Source organism: Rhincodon typus, chromosome 6 (genome assembly GCF_021869965.1).
Source record: "Rhincodon typus isolate 14 chromosome 6, sRhiTyp1.1, whole genome shotgun sequence".
Lineage (NCBI taxonomy): Eukaryota > Metazoa > Chordata > Chondrichthyes > Orectolobiformes > Rhincodontidae > Rhincodon > Rhincodon typus.
In genome coordinates, this window is record NC_063337.1 from 7,003,545 (window position 1) to 7,022,047 (window position 18,503).

At 41.9% G+C, this 18,503-nt stretch overlaps 1 protein-coding gene across 6 annotated transcripts in view; it reads right to left on the minus strand.

The window, feature by feature from the left end:
• Nucleotides 1–18,503, minus strand: part of LOC109939010 (serine/threonine-protein kinase PAK 1-like) — a 193,345-nt gene that overhangs the window by 70,683 nt on the left and 104,159 nt on the right. For all 6 annotated transcript variants that reach the window (XR_007262270.1, XR_007262272.1, XR_007262274.1 and 3 more), the window contains exon 2: nucleotides 18,157–18,365. Coding sequence is in view for 1 of the 6 variants with exons in the window: in XM_048598040.1 (XP_048453997.1) it covers nucleotides 18,157–18,343 (187 nt within the window). In the remaining 5 variants the exon portion in view is untranslated. The remainder of the gene's footprint in view (nucleotides 1–18,156; nucleotides 18,366–18,503) is intronic.

The window sequence follows — 18,503 nt, forward strand, 5'->3', positions numbered from 1 at the left end:
CTATCCTCTGTTCCCTATCTTTCAGCCACGTTCTGATCCATGCTGCCAATAACCTATCGATCCCAAAGATTTCTAATTTGCTCACCAACCTGCCATACCACACTGTATCAAAAGTTTTCTGAAAGTCCAAATATACAACATCCAGAACTTGTATCACCTTGTCAGAGAACTCAATTAAATTTGTCAGACAGGAGTTTTGTCCTTGACAAAGCCATGCTGACTGTCTCGTATTATGTATTTTTCACTGAGTGTTTATTTACCTTATCCCATTTATAGCCTCCATCAGATTTCCTCTATTGCTACACTGAACAGTCAGCTGGAGTTTCCTGGGTTATTCTTTATCCTATTCTTAAATAGCAGTGTCATATTCACAATCTGGATTAATCCTAGGGGACTAGTCCAGTGTTTAGAGAGACCGGGGAAAATTTCTGTCAACAACTCCACAATTTGTTCCCTTGCCTCCCTCAGCAATCTAGCATGCATCTCATCTAGTCCTGCCAGCCTTTTTAAACACTTCTTTATCTATCACTATACTGCTCAGCTTCTCAACAGCCACAGTTTCAACTGGGCCATTGTCCCCACTTTCTAATTTGGTAAAGACAGAAGCAAAGTACTCATTTAGTACCTCTGCCATACACTTTGCTTCAGTGAGCAGCTTACCCCTGCTTGTTCCTTATGGGCCCCTCTCTATGCTTCACTGATCTTTTACAAGTAAAATGTTCTTCAAACATATAATATGTGTCTTAGCGTAGCCTAGCCTGCTGCCCTTGCTTCATGCTTCCTCTTAGCCTTCCTTATTTCAGCATTAGCCTCTCTCCCGGATTGGAAATGTTCTTCTTCCATTTTTCTATTGGTGTAATTTTTCTGGAATGCATCATATGCCTCCTTTTCTGTCCTTATTTTCTCATCAATATCATGAGTCATCAAGGGTACTCTAGCATTGGATATCCCACATTTATTTCTCACAAGTATGTAACTAGCATGCACACTATTCATCTCTCTTCTGAAATTCTCTCATTTTTCATCCACTGTTTTATCCACCAAAATGCATTTTCAATCAATATGCTCCAGTTCAACTTTTAGACCCCTAAAAGCTGCCCTTTTCTAGTCTGGGATCTTAATCATGGACTAATATTTATCCTTGATATTATGACCGGTATTTCCCAAATGCTTCCCCATTCGGACGTTTTCCACTTGGCCTGCCTCACTTCCTATGACCAGATCCAGCCCAGCTCCCTCTCTGGTTACATTTTTAATAATGAATTGTTAATTTTTAGTTAAGTTATAACTTTGGTGACAAAGATCACTTATTTGTAAATAACACAGGTGTGGAGCTGAAGGAACACGGCAGACCAGGCAGCATCAGAGGAGCAGGAAAGTTGGCGTTTCGGGTCTGGACTCTTCCTCAGAAAAAAATGGGTCACTGACTTCAGGAAGCTCTGGGCTCTGCCCAGGACTGTAAGAAACTGCAAAAGGTTGTGTTCACTGCCCAAACCATCACAGAAGCAAACTTTCCACCCACAGACTCCATTTACACTTCTCGTTGCCATGGAAAGGCTGCCAACATCATCAAACCACTACCCAGATGCCCCCACCCCCCAACTACCCCAGTAATGTTCTCTTCCAACCTCTTCTGTCAGGCAGAAGATACAGAAGCTTGAACACATGCACCAACAGGTTGAAGAACAGCTTCTTCCTTGCTGTTATTAGACTGCTGAATGGACCTCTCTAATTTCAAATAATGTTGATCTTGCTTTGTGCACCTCCTGTCCAGCCAGTACCTTGCATGCTTCGTTCTGACTAAACACGCTAAGATTTGTATGTCCCTGTTTGCTAATGACCTGCCTGTACTGCTCGCAAAACAAAGCTTTTCACTATACCCAAGTAAACGCAACTCCTATAAATCAAACCACTGAATCAGAGGAAAAAAAAAAAAGTGTTACCCACAGCTGTTAATGTACAGTAGACAGGTTTCACTAAACTGCTGTAATGACAGTGCCACATGAAACCAGCTGAAGGGGAGAGAGCCCTAAGCAGTTCGCATCTCTCCGTTCTCACTACTTTATTATTTTTACAACCTCATTGAACTTTCAACTTGAGTCTACAACGTAAATAGCTACTTAAAAAACGTTTCGATAGGTATGCGGATGAAAAGGGTTTAGGAGGGATATGGACCAAATGCAGGCCAAATGAGTGGGCAGAATGGTCAGCATGGACTAGTTTGGGCCGAATGGCCTGTTTCCATGCTGTATTACTATGACTATGACTATGACTCATTCGGTAACTAGCTCACTGCGCAGGCACCGTATATTATTCAACCAAGAATCTGAAGCATTTTGAAGCTCATGGACTCCCGTCGTGGCATTACAATTCCCAATCTACTTTTGGTCAGATGAAAAACAATTCATAATTCATTGAAGAACTGCAGGTCAGCCAAGTCATGGGTCTTCAAAATGATTGTGCCTTTTCCATGTCTGTGATCTTACAGGCACTGGAATCATTTTCCCTAATGAGGAATAATGGAAATGTCTCAGCCTATGATCATAAAGTATAAATTGATAGTCATTTGAAACCCATTTTCCCCCAAAGGCAAGAATTTTTTTTGGGTCCGTGCTGTTACTGAGATTTCTGTGAAATCAGATGACAACCATGTGAAGTTCTAGCGTTATGTTGATTTGCAATGCGAAAAAAAAAAATCACTGAATGAATACAGGTTATGGTTCTTTTTCCCCCCAAACTCAGGCTGTACTTGCTTTTGAACCATCAGCTTCAGGAGTGTCATGAAGATCCTTTTCATCAAAGTCATCAGCAAGAGATAAAACAAGAAAGAGCAAAGATGATACAGCCTGATTTTTCCCTCCCCTAAGTCCCTTAGCCTCACCAAGCTTATCTAGATAGCATTACACATCTGTTTGAAGGCTTTCAAAAACATTAAGTGGTAATGGTTAAAACGTGCCTGCCATCACCAACACGCCAGCTCCAAGATGCACTGCAGCAATGCATCAAAGCCAACAGGTAAATGGGGACAATGTGCCCATCTCCAGATCACACCTCATTCTTAATGTGGAAAAATATCACCATACCTTCCCATTATCACAGAGTCAAATTTCTAGAACCACCGAGCCAACAGGGGTATTGGAGAACCTTCATCACGTTCAATACAATAGTCCAAGAAGATAGCTCAACACCATCTTCTAGAGGACAATTAAAGCCAGAAATATGAAAGAGTGATACTATGTCCAAAAAAAATCTGATTTTGTTGCATTTTTATTAAATAAAATCATGTTAGTTGATAGAGTGTGAGGTGATATATTTTCATAGGAAGAACATGGATAGGCAACAAAAAAATAAGGATTACTAATTTTAAAAGGGATGCAGGAGCAGAGATCTGGGTATATATGTACGCAGATCACTAAAGGTGTCAGTAAAAGTGGAGAGAGCCATTAAGAAAGAATACACAGTGTCCTCAGCTTTATAAACAGGGACGAAGAGATGAAGATCAAAGAGGTTATGCTGAACCTGTGTAAGATATTTGTTAGGCCTCAGCTGCAGTATTGTGAACAGTTCGGATTGTCCTATTATAGGAACATGGTGAATGCATCGGAGAGAGTACAGCAGAGAAAGACAACGATAGGAGCAGGGGTGACAAACTTCAATTATGAGGATGGATTTGAGAGGTTGGAACTGCTCTCCTTGGAGACATTAAGGCTAACTAAAAGATCTGGCAGAAATTTTCAAAATTATGATAAAGTGGATAGAGTAGATGGGGAGAAACAGTTCGGATTTGTAAAAGGATCAATAAGGTTACTTCACATTCTTCTAAATTTTGAAGAGTACAAGGCCAACCTACTCAACCACTCATCATAAAACATCCCTCCAGATCCAGGACCAACCTAATGAACTTTCTCGGACTGCCTCCAACGTCAGTATATCTTTCCTTAGATAAGGGAACCAAAACCGTTCACAGTATGCCAGATGTGGTCTGACCTTGTCAAAGTTTCAACAAGACTTCCCTACTTTCATACTCGATTTCCTTTGAAATAAAGTCCAAAATTGGTTTACCCTCAATATTATCCATTGAACTTGTGTGTCAGCTATTTTGTGATTTGTGCACAAGGACCCACAAATCCCTCCCCCATTTAAAGAATATTCAACTCTTCTATTCTTCCTGTCGAAGTGCATAACTTCACATTTTTGTGCATTATATTCCATCTGCCAAGTTTTTGCCCATTCACTCAACCTTCTACACCCCTCTTCAGACTCTGTCATCCTCGTGACTTGCCTTCCCACCTAGTTTAATGACATCTGCAAACTTGGTGACAGTACATTCACTTCCGTCATCTAAATCACAAATGCATATTTTCAATAATTGTGAGCTCAGCATTGATCCCTATGCCACACAAACTAGTTGGTCCCAGTCAATCCTGACAAGAAATATTTAACACAAAGAAAGCCACACAGCAGATGCTAGAGCTCTTTCTGACCTCAAAGTAAGGTGGCTAAGGATTGTCCATGAGGAACTAAGGAGAACACTAGGGTTGCAACAGACTTAAATATACAAGGTCTTAGGAGAATACTATAAAACATCTGTATTCAATTCTCTGTCATTCTCCACGCACACACACACACACACACACACACACACACACCACCCCAACCCTTACCCTGCCACCTCCTCTAACTATTCCCCCATCATCATGCCTGTGCCCATACCTCATGGTCTACTTCCAACTTCTAAGTGGACATGCATGCATTGCTAAGGAATTTGATTTCAGAGTGTTCACATTCAACTCATTTTAGACCTCGATCTCTTCCAAGGCACACCCTTGGCTCAATGTGAAAGAGCAATTGTAGAGACCAGCCCAGGGCCACATGGATGAATAATACTGCAAACCAACAGCAAGGACAGCAAGTAACAATATACCACAGTTGGTTAAAAAGAAAACTAGAAATTGTTATTTTAATTACTCCAAGTCTTTAAAAAGCCTGTTTGCAGGGTATTAGCTATGAATCAAGGTACAGTTAATAATTGAAGTACTTAATTTCTATTGAGTCATGCTTTATTCACTGGACTATATTCACTGGGGTTTAGATGTATGGGGCAGCGGGGTGGTGGAATCTCAGAAACCTATAACATTCCTAACAACATTATACAGGATAAATGCTGGAAACTTATTCCCGATGACCGGGGAGTCCAGAATCAGGATCACAGTCTAAAAGGATACAAGGTAGGTCATTTAGAACTGAGAATGAAGAGCAATTTCTTCAACCAGAATGAGCTGAACCCGTGGAAAATCACTGCCATAGAAAGTGATTGATGCCAAAACACTGAATGTTTTTAAGAAAGCATGAGATATAGTTCCTCGGGCTAAAGAGATCAAAAAGGTTCGGGGAGAAAGCAGGAACCAGGTAATGAGCTAGTTGATCGGCCACTGTCATTTTGAATGGCGAAGCAGGCTTAATTGGCCTCCTCCTCCTATTTTATATGTTTGCCAATGTGTTTCCAAAAAGAGTACATTATAATGTGCAGAGAACCTAAAAGGCAGTCTTTCAAAGCAAACATGTTCTCCAAACAATCCGTAAGTGGCGGCACACATTTGTACATCCAAGCTGGCATTAAATCAGAAATGCCTGTTTATAATTAAGAGTTCCTCTAGGAAAATAAAATCAACATAAAACATCTGTCACAGCATACCTGATCAATAACATGCCCGAGTTAAACTTAAAACCAGGTTTGGTCACCACACTCCCCCAATAAATGCCAAGTTAGTTCTGAAGCTTTAAAGCCTAAAAAGTAATCAGTTATTAATAACTTTGGACTCAAATACACAGAAAAGAGTCATGAAAAGTCAGACATGACAGGAAGTATCAGGACGCTGGACATCTTGGCAGCAAAGCCATTATTGACAGAATACATTAAAAAGGCAGACTTGGTCCAGCATTGTCATTTGTCTTCAAGGCAACTCATTTCAGAGACCTGCAAACATACTTCAATTGTCACAGACAGCAGTCTTTGTTTCACAGTCCTGTGACAAATGGAGATTCATGAACTTGCAATTACTCAGCATCATTCAATTCATTGGGGTACCTGAATTTGCTCTGCAATTTTCAAGTTGAGGGACTGTTAAGTGTACTACTGCACGGCAGTGAGTAGAGAATGACTGGTAAAGAAGACTGGCTGTACATTTGACAGCAAGCAACATATTTGGATTATCTCAAATTTATGGAGGTTTGTAGGTGGGAGACCAGCCAGAACAATATGGAAATAACAAGCAAAAATAGAAATTGCTGGAGAAACCCTGCAGTATGGCAGCATCTGTGGAGATAGAAACAGAGTTAACGTTTCAAGTCTAGTGACCCTTCTTCGGAAGGGACTAGACTCGAAATGATAACTTCTCTCTCCATAGATGCTGCGGAGGTAGACAGGCTGAGATAGAGCTGGATTGCCTACTTTCCAGCTCTGGGCTGTCTTGGCAAGGGAGTGCATATTTGCTAAACTAATTCAGCTTAGGGTCAAATACGACTCCAAAGTTACAGTCTAATCTGGCCTCAGACAGTGCTCCATAGCCATGGATTTGATTCCCTTTCCCCGACCATAGCTGTGCTGGGGACCAAAGACAATGGTTTTAGTACTCGTTTATATTTAATGGGAAGAAGAATGCGCCTGGCCACCAGGCCCATGACCCATGGCAGAGCACTATACAATAAGGACTGTAAACTTTAACACTTCTTTATTTCTTTATTCTTCTACCTTTGTATTCTACGTTTTGATTTATTTTTCTGTATTTTAAGATGGTGCTGGAGAGTGGCAACAGTATACGACACTTTTTCCACCCCCCACCCCCAAACAGTATCTTGTTATAAAATACATGTGACAATAAATGAAATAAAACAAAAATTCCTGCTCATTCTGATATCAAGTATGGCAAACCAAAGATGCCACACTTTGATATGCCACAGATGGAGCGAGGTTAGGAAGTTTTTGCTTAGGTTCATATCAGTTACACTGCTCAGCCTAGCTGTGCATACAAACGGTGTCCACTCAAACTTCTACCAGAAGTGGTTTCCAATACTTAAAGGCAACTGGGGCTCACCATCTGCACCTCACGGTTTGGTGACAGGGATTCAGCGGACTCAGTCTTATCTCTCTACAGTCTCGCAACTCAGCAATCTCCTCTCTACAGTCAGCATCACTACCTCAAAAAGGAAGGGCTCCTTGGAAATCCATGCAACCTTTGTGACCCCATGGAGGTCAAGAACAGAGGACCAAAGCTCACTTTTGAAACTCCTTGTCGGTTTACATGTAAAAGCTTTTATTATTTGTATCTTCAAACTTTTAACCTTTTTCCAAGTAAACAAACTTTTGTTGCTTTAGAAAAATTTCCCTATCTTCTGCATACCACTAACCTTTGCAGCATTGTCCATCTTTCAATTGGATATCATCCTTGGTTAGTCATTGAAGGTGTATCCTGTCTGTCTCAATGAATTATATCTTTTGAGAATTTTGAAAAATATCCTTGAAACATCTGCCAAGATTTTTCGACCCTTTTAACCTATTTTCACAGGGCATTTCAGCCAAGTCTGTCTTCACACCTTTCCGATCCAAACTGAAGTCAATACTATATGCTCAGATTGAAACCCGGCTTGATACACCATAAAAGTTTTATTTTTGCATTTTATTTATTATCGTAGTCATATTACATATTCGCAACAGGCTGCCAGTGTACACTTAACAAAAGAACATCATAGGTTACAATACACAAAGAAAAAAACTATTTTACGCTATATAATAACTATTTGAAATGAGCTTACAAATGTCAAAGATTCAACCGTATTAATCTCAACAAACACCTTACAGATGTTAGTAGGAACTGCAGATGCTGGAGAATCCGAGACAACAAGGTGCAGGGCTGGATGAACACAGCAGGCCAAGCAGCATCATAGGAGCAGAGAGGCTGACGTTTCAGGCCTAGACCCTTCATCAGAAAAGGGGGAGGGGAAGGGGGTTTTGAAATAAATAGGGAGAGAGTGGGAGGCGGATAGAAGAGGGATAGAGGAGAGGATAGGTGGAGAGGAAACAAACAGGTCGAAGAGGCGGGGATGGAGCCAGTAAAAGGTGAGTGTAGGTAGGGAGTTAGGAAGGGGATAGGTCAGTCCAGGGAGGACGGACAGGTCAAGGGGGCGGGATGACGTTGGTCGGTAGGAGATGGAGGTGCGGCTTGAGGTGGGAGGAGGGTATAGGTGGGAGGAAGAACAGGTTAGGGAGGCAGGGACGAGCTGGACTGGTTTTGGGATGTGGTGGGGGGAGGGGAGATTTTGAAACTTGTGAAATCAGACAAAGGGGGTAGCCATGGGTACCCGCATGGGCCCAAGCTACGCCTGCCTCTTTGTAGGTTACGTGGAACAATCCCTCTTCCGTACCTACACCGGCCCTAAACCCCACCTCTTCCTCCGTTACATTGATGACTGTATCGGCGCCGCCTCGTGCTCCCACGAGGAGCTCGAACAGTTCATACACTTCACTAACACCTTCCACCCCAACCTTAAGTTTACCTGGACCATCTCTAACACCTCTCTCCCCTTCCTGGACCTCTCTGTCTCCATATCGGGCAACCACCTAGAAACTGATATTCATTTCAAGCCCACCGACTCCCACACCTACCTAGAATACTCCTCCTCCCACCCACCTTCCTGCAAAAATGCTATCCCCTATTCCCAATTCCTTCACCTCCGCCGCATCTGCTCCCAGGACGAGGCATTCCACTCCCGTACATCTCAGTTGTCCTCGTTTTTCAAGGACCGTAACTTCCCCTCCTTGGTGGTCGAGAACGCCCTCAACCGTGTCTCCCACATCTCCCGCACCTCATCCCTCACACCCCGTCCACGCAATAAAAACCAAAAAAGAATCCCCCTCGTCCTCACGTACCACCCCACCAACCTCCGGATCCAACGCATCATCCTCCGACACTTCCGCCATCTGCAATCCGACCCCACCACCAAAGACATCTTTCCCTCCCCACCCTTATCTGCTTTCCGGAGGGACAACTCTCTCCGTGACTCCCTTGTCCGCTCCACACTCCCCTCCAGCTCCACCACACCCGGCACTTTTCCCTGCAACCGCAGGAAGTGCTACACCTGCCCCCATACCTCCTCCCTCACCCCCATCCCAGGCCCCAAGAAGACTTTCCACATCAAGCAGATGTTCACCTGCACATCTGCCAATGTGGTATACTGCATCCGCTGTACCCGGTGTGGCTTCCTCTACATTGGGGAAACCAAGCGGAGACTCGGGGACAGCTTTGCAGAACACCTACGCTTGGTTCGCAATAAACAACTGCGAACCATTTCAACTCCCCCTCCCATTCCTCAGACGACATGTCCATCCTGGGCCTCCTGCAGTGCCACAACGATGCCACCCGAAGGTTGCAGGAACAGCAACTCATATTCCGCTTGGGAACCCTGCAGCCCAATGGTATCAATGTGGATTTCACAAGTTTCAAAATCTCCCCTCCCCCCACCGCATCCCAAAACCAGTCCAACTCGTCCCTGCCTCCCTAACCTGTTCTTCCTCCCACCTATCCCCTCCTCCCACCCCAAGCCGCACCTCCATCTCCTACCGACCAACCTCATCCCGCCCCCTTGACCTGTCCGTCCTCCCTGGACTGACCTATCCCCTTCCTAACTCCCTACCTACACTCACCTTTACTGGCTCCATCCCCGCCTCTTCGACCTGTTTGTTTCCTCTCCACCTATCCCCTCCTCCCACCTCAAGCCGCACCTCCATCTCCTACCGACCAACCTCATCCCGCCCCCTTGACCTGTCCGTCCTCCCTGGACTGACCTATCCCCTTCCTAACTCCCTACCTACACTCACCTTTACTGGCTCCATCCCCGCCTCTTCGACCTGTTTGTTTCCTCTCCACCTATCCTCTCCTCTATCCCTCTTCTATCCGCCTCCCACTCTCTCCCTATTTATTTCAAAACCCCCTTCCCCTCCCCCTTTTCTGATGAAGGGTCTAGGCCCAAAACGTCAGCCTCTCTGCTCCTATGATGCTGCTTGGCCTGCTGTGTTCATCCAGCCCTGCACCTTGTTGTCTCAGATTCCAGGCCAACCTGTCTTAATCAAAAACAAAAACAAAGAAGTGCCAGAAAAACTCAGCAGGTCTAGCTTGTAGGAACAAAGGAAATGTCAAGCATTAGAAAAATAGAATGTTCAATTAAAAGGCTGAAACAATGTTTAAAGACACTTATTATCATCCCTGCTCTGCCCATAGGCAGATCTTAGGCTCACGAGTCTTTCGATATCTCTATACCTTCTATCATTATTTTCATTTGCCACAACCTCCTTCAATTTTCAAGTCAACCAATATTGATACCCTCTCTGTACCTTGAACACTTCAATCTATAACATTTATAACAAGTTCATTTCCTGTTAAATGATCACCCTCCTAGGCTCTTGCCTTTTTCCCATTTGTGTTCAACAAATTTCTTAGTTCATTCATTCACCACATCACTTCATTTGTTACTTCTAATCGGCAGGTCTTCTTATTGTCCTCCAAACACACATTTCAAAGATATTTAATGAGTTGGTCTCCTTCTGTAAGATCCACATCTCAAATTCATACAAAAACAACACTCCAAATCAATTAGCCTCATTGAGCCATTCATTCAGGTCTATGGTTGGCAATATCTTTTCACCAAATATGACCTTTCCCATTGTTATCGTTATTATTTCTTTGTTGCATCTTATATCTACAGATAATTCTTCCTATACATCTGAATTCCTGAATCCGTTCCAGTCCCTTTCCTTCTGTGAATAATTCTTGCTGATTTTGAGATAAAACATTGATAAAACTAATGTTCACACTTGCTGTTACCAAACCATCCGCTGGCTCTTCAAATCCTTTAGTGATTAATACAAGTGCTCGGTCATCTGCAAATCTAACTGATGTTATCATTTGCCCCCAATCTTAACACTGGATGCTGAGTCTTCAAACATTTCTTTGATCATTGATTCTGCACAGCCATTGAAGAGACCAGTGATAAACAAATCCTCTTCCAATTATGCAGGCATTCCAACTCCCCATCAGCTACTCTCACTGCTGCTGTTAGTCCCACATAGATTTCTTAGGAGTCATCTTTGTCTCCAGTCTAGATCAATGCAGTCCACCATAGTGAAAGATTTTCCAAAGTCGACCAAATAAACACACAATTCCTAGCCAACTTTAAACTGCATTCACTTGTTTATCTGATAACATTGATCAAATCTCAGGCAGGAGAAGGGACAAGAAAAGCAACTGGTAATATCTTACGTAGTGTACCTTCTCACCCATTCTCTGCTATAATCTCAACACAGCCTTTGATGCATGGGAAATCAGATTATTTTTTGAAAGTCAGAACATCAGAACGCCTTTTCCTTCTTTCTCAGAGTAATTATTATTGCCTGCAATTCTTCTGGCCATTATCCTTGTATGTAAATAAATGTTGGTAATATTTGATATAATACCAATCCTCGCTTCAATTCTCCCACTTTGTCAAACGAGCTGACATCACTATGGCAATAGGTATGGATATCACAATCAAGCCTGGTACCCCGGGCTAGAAACGATGGGAATGACGGGAACAGTGAGGAAGAGCTCCTGTCCCCACTGTTTGCTATTCAACTTTCCCACTATATGAGTATACACACTGAATCCATTTGAGAACCTATTAGATTCTTTTAATAGCATTTTGACTTGGAAAAGCAAAAATCACAGTTATCTATATGAAAATTAGCTCACATTAGTTGCAGATACTTAGGAAAGCAAGTTTATGAGAGTCTTACAAAGTCATTAAAATCTGGTATTTTAAAAAAAAATTTAAGATTTTCTGTCACCAATTTCATATCACACCTCTCTCATTTAGGAGCAGAACAGTCATTAACAATTACTTCCTGCATTTGTGCTTAAGGGCTGCTGTGGGTAACTTGCATGTTAATTTCTGCATGGATTTGGAGAAAATCTCAGTTTACAGATTTACATTACTGTCTTCACACAAGAGGGTGGAGGAAAGTTTCAGAAGATTACCTGGTGGCGAGAGAGATCTTGATCTTTACTGCTGTTATCATTTGTTCTATTTTGCCCATAACAAGTTTTCTTACTCAAATAAAACTCAAGTTCCATTTTTGAGGACTGTGAGGCAGCAATTGTCACATGCTCCAAATATAGCTTCTCTTTTACGTCCCTGTTACTGACTGATTCACAAGTGAGAAACAAGCTTGTTCTTAACAGCCCGTTCTTGGTGGGTGAGAAGAACAGCTTGAGAACACAGTCTAAAACACCACGTACAATCCAACAATATCTTGAGCCATCCAACATCTCTCCTGCTCTCAATTATTCAGTAGAGAAGCAGGAAGGTTGATTGAACTGAACAAACTAACAATTTTCGGGCTTGCTAGCAGATAATTTGACTAAACAGTTCTTGAAAGTAAGGGTTTGTTTCACTGCCGGTGTTCTGGGTTCACATTCAGTTCAGACTCATAGGATAAAACACTCTTTCTGCTGGCTACAAAATGAATCATATGCAATGTATTGTGCTAAACGTGTTGAAGCCATATCACAAACAGGCAAGCACTTGTACTGTATTTAAATTAGTTGGCGTGTGGATTATTGATATCACTCAGGATGCTAAAGCCAAATATGCCAATTATAAAGAGTTGGTGGGTGGCATTAAGTACCCTGGAGGTCATGTAAAAGGGCACAGCAATATAATGCTATGTATATTTTAGCCATATTTTAATAGTTTGCCTTTCTTTTCCTACTGCTACTTTATGCTCCACATGAGCCTGTACGTGGAATCGATGACAGCTGCTTCTCCAAGCACTGTTACCAGGATCAACAGGAAACTTCCTGTCTCAAACAGCCAAAAATTTCAAGAAAGTCTTCCAGTTCAAAGGCAATTTAGCTTTTTTTAAAATGTAGTTTTGTTGCAAGGTAGGAAGCATAGCAGCCAATAGGCACGCAGCAAGTTCCCACAAACAGGACTACATTAGTGAGAAAGAAATCGGCTTTCTTTTGTGATATTGATCAAGGATATATATTGGCCAGCACTCTGCAGATGACTCATTTACTCGTCATCCAAATAGTGCCTTGGAATTTCTTCCACTTGCATAAACCAACACCCCATCTGCTTGCTTAAGGAGTCATCCAAGAAGACAGCACCTGACAGTCCAACTCTCCCTCAGTACTACACCAGCACATCCACTTTGATTTTCATACGCAGGTAGGAACAGCAGATGCCCGATAGGGCAGTGAATACCTGAATAAGGGTGCTTAGACAGAAGCGTTAGTAATTAATATGTTATTTTTACATGACAGGGTGATCAAAAGACAATCTTATTTGTGGCCAACAAGCAAGATGCCATCAACATTAAGGGCGAAGCTCTACATGGCAAGTGACTATGAGAAAGTGTTTGCCCAAAATCTAGTGTCAGCAGAGAGATAGACAGATCTTTCTGAAGGGTCCCGACCCAAAGTGGCAGCTTTCCTGCTCCTCTGATGCTGCCTGGCCTACTGTGTTCCTCCAGTTCCACAGTGTTATCTCGGACTACAGCATCTGCAGCTCTTACTATCTCAGCAGAGAGACAGGTGTACATGGGTCACCGGACCCGAAACGTTAACTCTGACTTTTTCCACCCCCTCAAACAGACGCAGCCAGACCTGCTGAGCTTTTCCAGCACCTTCTGTTTTTGTTCCAGGTGTACAATGTAGTTCTCTTCTGGAAGGATACTTGCAGTCATGTTCAGATGGGCCTGAAACTTGGGTCTGCTGCTGTGCAGTGATCAGAGTAGCATAGAGCCCCTTACAGCATCTCATGCAGCCTTAGTCCTGCTTAACCAGTGAACAAACAAAAGCTCAGGCTCCAAAATACACAGTCACTTGACAATAGATTTCAGCATGCATCTTGGATTTCTTTTCTATTCATTTCTCCAAACCTCCTCTCTGTCCTCTCTGATAACAGTACAACTTTAGTTAAGTAACTAAATTCCACTCTGGAGGAGAAAAACAAGTGAAAAATAGAATGATGTGCAAAAAGCAACAACACTGTAGCTTAACTCAAAAGCTGTAAACTGTTATCTTGGGATCTTGTGTAAAGCCTTCTGAAAGCTTGTAGTATCCTTTGGAGGCACATTTTGAGGTAATAATCTAGATTGGGGAAAAAAAAACTCCATTTTTGTTTTCTTACACATGCTATGAAAGTTACCGAGATATCAGTACATGGAAGCATTTCAAGGAAATAAGGATCTAGGCCTCACGTACCCCAGAACACCTGGCGGAAGTAGAGACGAGGAACTGAAGTCTAAACACCAACACAAATGACACAGTCCCTTTCTGAAATGCTAACCTCCTTCCCTCCTAATACTGCCAGAGCTACTGCATATTCCCATCCATTCTTATCCAGTTGTTTCAGCTTTCTTCCATGCACCCAATCCTGCATTCCCAATTTCTCCCTCTATCTCAAAGACCAGTTTATAAACTGGCACGTTAAATGAAATGTATGCATTTGCCTGTGCAGGTTACATAGCACTGAGAACCCTAGCCGATAACAGCTGATAATACTGAAGAATGGCACCGCATATGCAAAACTGTAATTTTCAACCCATGGTGCTAATGTACAAATGTTGGTATGTTGTCCAAGATTTCCCAACTACATCAAGATATGACACCACAAAGCTGCAGCAAATTACAGAATAACTGTGCCCCTTATGTTCTTGTACTTCTTAAGTGATCTGGGCTTGGAAGAGAAAGCCAATTGAGATACAAAAGAAACAAGGAATTTCTGGGGCAAGGTTCATTTTTCTGCATTGATCCACTGCAGAATCTGTATCCAATCACAAATCGATCCTTAATAAAAACCAAAAGAATTGCAGATGTTGTAAATCATAAACAAAAAAAAGGACAGAAGTTGCTGGAAAAGCTCAGCAGGTCTGGCAGCCTCTGTGGGGTCACCAGACTTGAAACGTTAACTCGGATTTCCTCTTCACAGATGCTGCCAGACCTGCTAAGCTTTTCCAGCAACTTCTGTTTTTGTTCAAATCAATCCATACCTTGCAAAAATGTCTTAGCAACTAGTTGTAAAAGATGCACAACTTAACATGAATATTAAATCATAAAAGTGTTATTACTGCCTGAGAAAATGTCCACACAGCACAATGCCAATTAATTAGCTAGCAATCACGCTGATCAAAAAATCCTATCCCATTTGGATGACTTCCAATGTTGACTCAGATATAGCCATTATCTTCACTGATGAGGAAGAGTAATGAAGTGGTATAATTGCCTTTGAATTTTGGTGTGGTAGGAACATTAGGAATGCGGAGCTGAACAAAGAAAATCACTTTTTAGTCTCATGAACTATGCAGAGATTATTACAGAGGCTCTCAAACAAGAAGCTAGAGTGACACATTCTAGCTGTTATCATAGTTGTACAGCAAAAACCATTAACTTTCTTCAGGTTTTCCAGTGTCAAGCAGATAGGGTGGGCAAGAGAAATAGGCCCCAATCTCTGCAGCAATGACTCAGCTGTTCGGAGATCCATGGAAGATTTTCCCTTCCCAATACCCTATTTAGTGCTTCCATGCACTACATCTTATTGGACAGTTCCAAGAACATGAAAATTGGGAAAACTTCCAATACTCCATCGAGGCTGCTATCCTGTCACTTTATTTATATGTGGAGAGTCCTTGACACGGATCCAGTTCCCTCAGAGCCAGCTCTCAGAGTGAACAGGATGCCTGACACTCCTGTTTATATCTGTCAGCCCGGGCTCCCTGATTGAACCAGATTAACAGCCCCAATCAGGGAACTCATTCTACAAGGTCCACCTGGCTGACCTTGTTATAATTAGTACATCAATGTACACACTGATATATCAATGAGAAATACATGTATATTATGCAAAAATCTATTAACCTTTGAAGTTGAGCCCATTGTTACTGGTTATTTAGCTTTTACACATTACAACCAAAGTGGGCACAAGGTTAGGATCCATTAAAGTTGAAAACAGAAGACGACTCAAACTAATTCAAGTCATCGTTGGATGAATCAATGCTCATGTGTCCCAAGCTTCAGCCTTATAAAGATGGAAAAAATACTTGAAGACTTGAAAAACACTTGAAGAGGACACAAAGAGGATCATGAGCATGTTTGGAGCTTAGATAGGAGATAAAAGTTTAGAAAAACAATGGCTGCAGCAGTAGTAATTGATAAAATAAATTCAGGACAATTTCAAACAGAATTACAAGAAACAAAGGGTTTATTCATGGGCAAGTGGCAATTAATATACACTATGAATCAAAAAATTAGCTTTGCTCTTTGCACCATCAAGCTGTGATGTCTCCTGGTCTTATGGCTTGATCTATAATGACAAAAAAAACCTTATACTTTTGTTCCCGTTCTGGTGTTATGCAAGTCTCCAGAGGGAATAAAAATGGATTCAATGTTGATACAATCACTTCCTAAAACAAAAAATGCTTATTCTGCTCAAAAGTATATTTTTTTTAATTAAATGCCCCATTCAAATTTTCTCCACTCCTTTCGGAGAGTTGGCATAAAGCTTTGGTTCTATAGCAAGGTGAAGGTGGATGGATAAGAATATATTTTCAATCTCAAGAGCAGGGCACAAGTTTTACAGCTTTTCAATCAAAAAGTTTCAGAAACAAGCTACTTCTAATTGGTATCAAAAATGGAGGAATATAAACAAAAAAGTTTATACATTTATTTTCTCTTTCACCATCCTGGAGTCTCCCTCTCTCAGGGATGTGGGGCTGGATGTGGCTAGGGATATGATTCCCAGGTGGGACTGGTCTTCCACTATGTTCTACCAGCAAGGAGTTGAGAAACTGCAGAGGATTTTTTTCCAAATCTATGTTCTTTGTGCTTCAGATAGGATGTGCAGTCTCTACAGCAAGGACTGTTGCTGTGAGTGTTTTAACAGCTTTAAACAGGGACTTAACATCTTCTGCAGGATTTTCCCCATTCACAGTGGGATCCAGATCCCCAAGTATTGATAGCTTACTCAACTGACGATAAACCAACCAGTTGCAGTTCTATATGACTTGGTGACCACCACACATACTTCCCAATGGATGATTGGCTATTAAATTGATGAAAACATGAATCCACCTACTGCGCAACAAATTTGCTAAAATACAGAATGCTGAAAAACACACACCAATACCCAACCTACAGTGAGGTGATCGAAGAAAATAATTTCTGTTGGAAGATTCCAGAAATTTAAGACCATAATTGGAATATGTTCTTTTTTTTTAAAAAAAATGACAGTAGCGAAATACCTTAACATCACTCCAGCAAACAGCATTAATGGGCTAATAAGGTATTCAGCATTAGTTAGAAGGGGGGGGTGGGGGGTGTTGACTGAGGGTCACAGTGACAACATTCTTATTCTCCATAAAATTGGGTTTGTGATACTTAATCTGAATGAAACCAGCACAGTTGCATAAATTTGGTTTGTACTCTCTTGTATATTAAAGCTTTGAGGAGCAATCCAATCAAGTTGCTCAAAGTATCAAAAAGGATTCAACAGGATAGACAGAAAACTTTCACTGCACTAGTAAAGAACAAGGAGCCAACCTTAAAATGACAACAAGGGTTTTTCTGAAGGAAATCACTTCAGCTCTTTATCACACCAAGGACAATGAAAATCTGGAATCACCTATCAAAGGTTTTGGACACTAGTGATCAACTTGTGCTTTCAGGACTGGAGGTGAAAGAAGTTTGTTGAGTGAAGATTTGAAGAAAGGTGAATAAATGGAATCAAGGTGCTTGGCCAGTCATAACCAAATTGAACACAACTCCACCTAATTTATCCCCACTCCTTGTAGCCCAAATCTCAGAGCCTTCACCCACAGCATATAAAGGTCTCCAAATTATCGCTGGGAACTGGAGCAACCAGGAGTGGAGGAATGGCCTCCTCTTGTTCAGATGGAAGAAATGATTTAGATACAATTTTACTTGTGTCACTACTCGTGTGCCACAACAAACTCATCATAATGAAATAAAATTCACACGAGCTGGGAACAAAAACTTTCAGAAGCTGAGTTGTCACAAAATACAAAGATGTTCAAGAAAGTAAATAAAGAGAAGAGAACTTAGTTACTTTTGTCTCCTGCTCCAGGGAAGAACCTGAGCCTGTCCTTCCGTTTCTTTTCTTCAGGAGCCAAAGGAAGCGGTTTGGAGCCATGGTTTAGGTTCCCAGGGTCTTTGCTGCCCCCACCAATCATGGTGCTGGTGTTCCTCATGGGCGGAGCTGGAGGCTTGTCTTCCACTTCACCATTATCTGACATCTTCAGTCGCCACTACCTATCACTGTGAACACAAAGACAGCAAGGTTGTAGATTTACGATTGCTTTCATTTAGGGAAGAAAAGCAAAGGACTGTTGGGGGCGGGGAGAGAGCGAGAAAGGGAAACAGAGAGAAGAAGACAGCGAGAAGGAGAGAGAGAGA